Source organism: Chiloscyllium plagiosum, chromosome 29 (assembly GCF_004010195.1).
Source record: "Chiloscyllium plagiosum isolate BGI_BamShark_2017 chromosome 29, ASM401019v2, whole genome shotgun sequence".
In the NCBI taxonomy this organism is placed as follows: domain Eukaryota; kingdom Metazoa; phylum Chordata; class Chondrichthyes; order Orectolobiformes; family Hemiscylliidae; genus Chiloscyllium; species Chiloscyllium plagiosum.
The window spans coordinates 34,228,592-34,236,166 of NC_057738.1; the positions used below are offsets into that span (position 1 = coordinate 34,228,592).

The following is a 7,575-nucleotide window of genomic DNA, read 5'->3' on the forward strand; positions in this document are numbered from 1 at the left end:
TAAATAGACAAGGTATTTTCCCTGGGGTAGGGGAGTCCAGAACTAGAGGGCATAGGTTTAGGGTGAGAGGGGAAAGATATAAAAGAGACGTAAGGGGCAACTTTTTCATGCAGAGATGTGTGTGTGGAATGGGCTGCCAAAGGAGGTGGTGGAGGTTAGTACACTTGCAATATTTAAAAGGCATCTGGATAGGTATATGAATAGGAAGGGTTTGAAGGGACATGGGCCAGTTGTTGGCAGGTGGGACTAGATTGGGTTGGGATATCTGGTCAGCATGGACGAGTTGGACCAAAGGGTCTGTTTCCATGCTGTAATAGTTTACCGGCAGCAAATGAAGGATTGTGATTGGACAAGCAGCTTGACAGCCATTTTCCAATCCACTTTCTTATCTGTTGCCCTATGGATCTTGGACAAGGCCTCATGGGTGGCATAAACAGCCTTGACTAGCCACGTTCTGGCCCATAGGCTACCTCTTGGCCAAGCCTCCTGGACCATCACTATCCATAGCTCTACAAAATGGGCATGCTTGAAAAGTAATATGTTGTTACAGCAATTCCAACTTTTTGAAGTTGATTCAGTTGACCAGATAGCCAGTATGGGTCAATTTGGTGCCAGCAGCACAAAGTTCAGTTGCCATTATGGCTGAAGCAGATTGAGGAACTGCCTCCTTTAACTGCACGTCATGTAGAATGTGGTAATGTGAACCTGTTTTCAGGCAGAAGACTCTGGAGAAAAAGTAGAAACTGAAACACAGGTGATTTTAAGTGAAAACTGATTGGAAAATGAAAATTAGTTCAAAGTGCAAATGAACAAACTGTCATAGCTGGCATGATAATTTAATCATTTTCATTTCCAATTTCTATAGAGCTTCATATAACTGATGAAAAAATGCATGGGTTAGACATTGGAATAAAAATGTCTGAGATATCAGATCAGTTGGATTTTGCATCTTGCTGTTACATCTGATTTCTACTACCTTGTGTTTTCAGCACCACAGGTTGAATAATAGATTGCACAACAATACACTGCAACATCACATCAGCTTTCTGAGTGCTTCCTCATGCTTCCTGGTACAGTTTCTTTATTTCCCTAGTTGTTGTGTATGGTGACATTGTAAATGCATTCCTAGTATTTTATCAATTTTCTACACATATCCACCAGTGTTAGTAGTTGTGTTGAGAAAAATATACAGCAAAACATTTTTTAAAATCAGAAAAACAACGAGCAAGCAGGAAATGCAAAAGAAAGCCAATTATTCTGGAGCAATGTAGCTAGGAGAAAAACTTAATGTGCATTATATAATAGTAACAGTTTGGTTAACAATAATATCAGATAAAAAGACCACTTGATGGTTGCTAATTCCCATTACAGAAGGAACAGTCTTCTTTGTTGTTGCTTTAAAATATACATGCTGGGCACATAGGACATGGCTGAATTTAATTATGCTGCATCAGTCCCCAAGGATAGAGTGTAAGAAGTAATGTTCAGCATAGTGAAGATGTTATTTACTGTCTGTAATTCAGTATTGTGCACCTTGCAGTCGTCTGTGGTTTTACCACATTATTGTTAACCTCGAAGGTAGATATAGATTTGGAAACTATCCATCATGAAAATTAGGAAATGGTAGTTGTTTTAGATCGAGATGTTTTGTCGGGTTAATATCAGTCATCTTTGCTGCTTCCAGATCCTGTGTGGACAGTTTATCTTTACTGTTGAACATGCAATTCAGCAATCCATGACCTCAGACAAAAGACTTGTTGCATGAAGTGTTTGCTGTAATCTTGACAGAAGTGTCATGTGTGCTTCTAGAACTTTATACTAAGCAAACTGACCAACAGTTTAGTGAGATTGTAGGATCATAAAATCCCTAGAATGTGGAAGCAGATCATTTGGCCCGTCGAGACAACGACTGTCCGAAGAGCATCCCACCCACACCCAACTCCCTATCCTATCCCTGTAACCCTGCATTTCCCATGCATAATCCACCCAGCCTGTACATCCCTGGATATTATGGTCAATTTAGCATGCTGGTCCATCTAACTTGCATATCTTTGGATGAGGAAAAGGAGCACCGGGAGGAAACCCACAAAGACATGGGCAGAATGTGCAAACTCCAGGTAGACAGTCACCCGAGAGTAGAATCAAACCCATGTCTCTGGTGCTGTGAGACAGCAGTGCTAACCACTGAGCTACCATCCGCCCCCATGTTATGCCAACTACAAATAAACAAACTGGTTTATTTTGCAATTGGTAGATGAATGAAGAGAACAATACTTATGGTAAGGCCCTACTCTATTTAGTTTATTCATTCTCCTTAAGGAAAACAGAAATAGAATTTCTCATGCTGCTCTTGCTTGTGCTGTCTGTATTACATATTTAGTTCAGTCGTGACTGTCCGAATTGCTTTATCTTTTAGGAGGTCGTGCATGATCTCCAGCTCTCATCTTCAATAAACCTTTTCAATAACTGACATAAACCTAGGTATTCACTGCTCTTGTTTTTCCTGACTGGACATAAATCTAACAGATTGACTTCTGATCCTGGCTTAGATTTCCATGTCAGGATTGTTGACCTGTGAGAGTACTATTTAAATTGGTCAACTATTTTCTAATTGAGTTCCTTAGACATTACCACCCGTGGTTCTCAAGTGAAAACTATCTGAGCATAATGTTTTGGCTACTCTGGTTTTGGAATACAATTGCTCAGTGTAAAATCACACAATTAACTTACAAACTTACTCACTGCACTTTTGGGCTGCCTTGGCACTGGTAATGCAGATAATGCCCTAATTCTCAAATTTATAAAGCAATTTATCTAAGTTAGATCTCAGTCACTATGAGTATCTGAGGTATCTAAAACTTTTATTTTGACCTCAAAAACTTTATGGTTTATTGGGATATTCCAGTCTCATAAAAGCATGGCAACAGCTCAGTATATGCTAATCAGCCAATCTCAGCTGTAGTGAAAGTGTTGTAATTAGTCTTAATATGTACAGGCCAGCAAAGAAAGAAAAAAAACTAGCAGTTTTTTCCCTGAGCTTATAGAATTGCAAATATCAATACCGATGTGGACAAGGTCTCCTTTGCTGTGATGATGTCATGATGAAAATCCTGCTAACTTTAATAGATTCTCAAGTGTTATGAAGGGTAAAAGGGTTGAACCCCTCTGATAATTAAATCAGCCCCGGTCTGTTATGGTGGGAATAGAAGTTTCCTTCGAATAATTAAACGTGAAACACCCAGAGAAGCTCACCTTGCCCTTCATAATCTCTTAGAAGGAATCCCTGATACTTTAATAAGTAACAAATTATTTGTATAACTCAAACAGGAAACAAATCAACTAAACTATTAACAAACCGAACAATTCACCTCTACTAACTAGTTCCTAATATAACAAGATTCTAATCATATGCTGTTCCAATAAACCCAAGTAATAAGAAAACAAAAAATTAAAACTTAATCTCTCAAAGTTCACACAGAATGTGTCTTTTGGAATGCTCTGCTTTCCCCACTGTCTTTCCTGCCTTTCTTCTGCTGATCCTGCTGTCGGGAATTTTTCATTGTAATTTCTTCTGTGAGGACTCTTAGCTAGAAGTGTTGTGGTACCTTTTATGGTGCTTTTTTAGAGACTTTACTGATTTTGTGTGAGAGCTAGGTATTTATTCCTCAGATAGCAAGTTTGTTATCTCTTCAGATGACTGTTGGCTCTTATCTTTCTGCCTAATTGCTCCCTTCTTTATACCCGTGATGGTGATAAGTCAGAGTGGATAGGTGGGAATGAAGATGGACAGGTAGGACGGTTCAAGAGGGTGGTTCCCCCCCTCCAATTCCTGATGAGGTGTTGATGCTCAAAACGTCAACTCTCTTGCTCCCCGGATGCTCTCTGAACAGCTGTGCTATTCCTGCACCACACTTTGACTCTGATCTCCAGCATCTGCAGTCCACCCTTTCTACTGGCTTGTTCTAATGCTGTACAGTTCTGTGTAATAGTAATTAAGAGTAGAGACTATATTGAATAATCTCACTCTTCAACCAAAGAATGGTGAAGTCAGTTGAGTGCATCAATCTCTAACCCAGCTGGGATAAGCTAACTCAGCACAGATTGGAGGTGTGTAAAGAGGCTTATTGGTGTGTATGGATCAGTTACATATTAACTAGCCTGACCTAATTAGTGTAACAATTTATTTTTGATGTGTTAATGAGGTATGTCTTTTCTCTCTTCTCATTATATAATCATGTTAATTGCTAATATTATTGCAGAACCTTACATTCAGGGACCATATGTAAAACTAATTGAAATAAAATATAGCTCTACTAACTGAAAACTTTCCTCAATTGGTTTTCTGAACAAAAGGTTTAACGCACGTTGACTAAACCTAACTTTAAATCGATTATGAAAAAGTAAGTTTGTGTTAAGTGAAGGTACTGTAAACCCTGATGGGTAGAACTGCACACAATAAGAATCCAAGTAAGTGGTGCTAGATTAAATGAAAGAGCTACATTATCATCTGTGATAGATGATTAAAACCTCCTGTATGTATTGAAGACTGGTACAGATACTTGCTTCTGCCCTTTACCCACTCATGCTTTAAATCCATCAGCTGATAGGTTATTAGGAAGATTGTGTCTCTTGCTTTTTAAGTAGCGTAAAGGTGACTGGGTGTTTTGTTGTTAATGTTCACAAGGCCTTTGATTTTTTTCTGATTACAGCTGGTGCTCAAGGCAAGATTGGATATGCTTTTGGTCTGGGGTTAGAACGGATAGCAATGATTTTGTACGGAATTCCAGATATCCGCTTGTTTTGGAGTGAAGATGAACGATTCTCCAAGCAGTTCCAGGTTATTGACATTGACCAGAAAGTCACATTTCAGGTTAAGAATCTATTTTAATTTATATATTTTTTTCAAACTGTATAAATATGTTATATAGTGAGAATTAACTATTCTTCATAGAAGTGTTGTGCCATAAATTCCTCATGTTTATGTTTCCTTTCTTCATTTCTTTATTTTTAGATTCTTCACTTTTACAATTTTAAACATTTTGTTCAGTGGATGTTGATGAAACTGGCAACTTTCTGGAGATATTGTTGGTGAAAGTACTGCATCCTTGGAGCGATGATGTGTCCGTAGTTGTGTTAGGTGTGGAGTTATAATACAGTGATTCAATGACAATGAAACTCACACTGTCAAAGACAGTAAGCAGATTTCTGCTTAAGATGCTCTTCAGGCAATTAAATCAAGGAAGAATGAGAGCAAAAAGCAGTTTAATTTTGTGGAAGAATAATTCTGACTTTGTAACATCAGTGATAGCAATTTGCCAGCCCCTTGTACACTTCTCTCAGACTTTACCTCCAATTTTCATTTGGAGTTATCAGAAATAAAGATCAAGTGATGTAAAATGGAATGCTGATTTACTATATAAAAAAAACAAAAGAGCTGAGAATGCTGGAAATCTGAAATAAAATTAGAAATCGCTGGAAAATCTCAGCAGGTCTCACAGCATCTGTGGAGAGAAATCAGAGTTAATGCTTCAGGTCCAGTGATCCTTCCTCAGAACACGTTTTTCTATTGTGTCAATCTCAGCCAAAGCAGGGAGGCAGAAAGTTAGCATGACCTTAGACTGCAACCATTAGATGCATATTGTTGAAGGTTAATAACAGGCATGTTTCTGAATTTCTGCTCCTCTGTATTTAACTTCTTTTTCACTTAGAGCTGCCTTACATGGTTCAAAGCTTCCAATTGGGTCATGCCAACACCCTCCACTATTCCCATGCTGGGGAGGTGTAAAATGCAAATCCTCAGGCACTGGCTAGAAATCAAGGCACCAGAAAGTCTGATCAGCACTTCTCCAATGCACAACATTCAGGCGAGTCGTAACTGGTTTCCCATGAACCTTTGTGACCTCTTTATGTTTGGTGTCCATTTTCTCTATAGATGATAACTGCTGATTGCTGTTTAATTTAGTTTGGCCAATTTCAGTCAGGCCTGATTTCTTCAGCTGTAGGTCAATTTAGAATATCCAGTTTTGGGTCTGTGGTTGCTTGACCACACATGTCTTCAATAGAGACACCTTGCACAACTTTATGTACCCAGTGAAGAAATTAACCTGCTGAATTTGTACATATAGGAAATTTGGTGTGCATGGCTCATGTTTTTCAAAGCAAGTAAATCAGTTGTTGGTAAATCTGGGTCCAATTTCTGTTGTTCCAAGAGCAAATCAAATATTAGTCTTTAGTTTGTTTCAGTCTATTATAATGCATCTTTTAGTGATGGTTCCAGATTCTTCGGATTTTTTTAAATAATGTAGCAACAGTTATAAGCTTGAATCTATAGATAAAAGTATAAATTTAGAAAAAATCAATGGAAAAATGTATGAACAGCAATGAGGTTTCCTGTGCATGGTTGATTGCTCTAACCCTTGATCTGAGCAACAAATTAGTTTGTCAATTACAAATTTAGTGAAAACGATTGTTGATAAAAATCCATACTATTGCTCAAAGCCAATTTGAGAATGATTAACTTTGAAGTTTAAGCTACATATGTAGTCCATTTATTGCTTTAAATTGAGCTTCATCCTTTCAGTACTTAAACATATTAGTTGGAATAGAGGGTTGAACTCCTGACTGAATAATGTCAAAAAAGTTCATATGTAGGGATGGTTTTTTGAAGCAGCAAGCTAGAATCTGTGTGACATGGACCATGTACTTCAGGAAGTTAAAGTGGAAAGAATTTAAATTATTGAAAATGTTCTAACTTAAGATTGTGCTAATGCATTCAAGGTTTAAAGTTCCAGTCACAGAAATTGCTGGAGAAACTCAGCAAGTCTGGCAGCAGAAAGTAGAGTGAACGTTTTGGGTCCAGTGACCCGTCTTCAAAACTGTTACCTGCCTATCTGCCTTAACCTATTAGAAGCAAGATTTTGACAAAACCAAGCCCAAGCATCTGCGGAGAGAGAAACAGAGTTAATCATTCAAGTCTCGGAACTGAATTTTTTTTTTATATACTTTTGGCAGAGGAGGAACAAGATGGTGAAGAGGTGAAAGACAAAGAGTGTATCAATAGTGATAAAAGAGAAAAATATGTAAAATGGGTGTAAATTAAGATGAGACGGAGAGAATTGTCCTCCCTACTAAAGGCAAAGTAAACTTTTGGGGCAGCATGGTTGCTCAGTGGTTAGCACAGCTGCTTCACAATGCCAGGGACCCAGGTTCAATTCCCCCTCGGGTGACTGTGTGAAGTTTGCACATTCTCCCCACGTCTGCGTGGATGTGAAGTTTGCACATTCTCCCCACGTCTGCGTGGATTTCCCCTGGGTACTCCGGTTTCCTCCCATAGAGTCATCGAGTCATAGAGATGTACAGCATGGAAATATACCCTTCGGTCCAACCCGTCCATGCCAACCAGATATCCCAACCCAATCTAGTCCCACCTACCAGCACCCGGCCCATATCTCTCCAAACCCTTCCTATTCATATACCCATCCAAATGCCTTTTAAATGTTGCAATTGTACCAGCCTCCACCACTTCCTCTGGCAGCTCATTCCATGCACGTACCACCCTCTGCATGAAAAAGTTGC

At 38.7% G+C, this 7,575-nt stretch overlaps 1 protein-coding gene across 7 annotated transcripts in view; it reads left to right on the plus strand.

Annotated features, from left to right (window-relative positions):
• The window catches only part of fars2 (phenylalanyl-tRNA synthetase 2, mitochondrial), a 496,334-nt gene that overhangs the window by 258,722 nt on the left and 230,037 nt on the right, over positions 1 to 7,575 (plus strand). For 6 of the 7 annotated variants that reach the window (XM_043719495.1, XM_043719493.1, XM_043719492.1 and 3 more), the window contains one exon: positions 4,710 to 4,870. In XM_043719495.1, the coding sequence (XP_043575430.1) occupies positions 4,710 to 4,870 (161 nt within the window). Of the gene's footprint in view, positions 1 to 4,709; positions 4,871 to 5,011; positions 5,356 to 7,575 lie in introns of those variants that run through there. The other variant, XM_043719498.1, reaches the window with a different exon arrangement.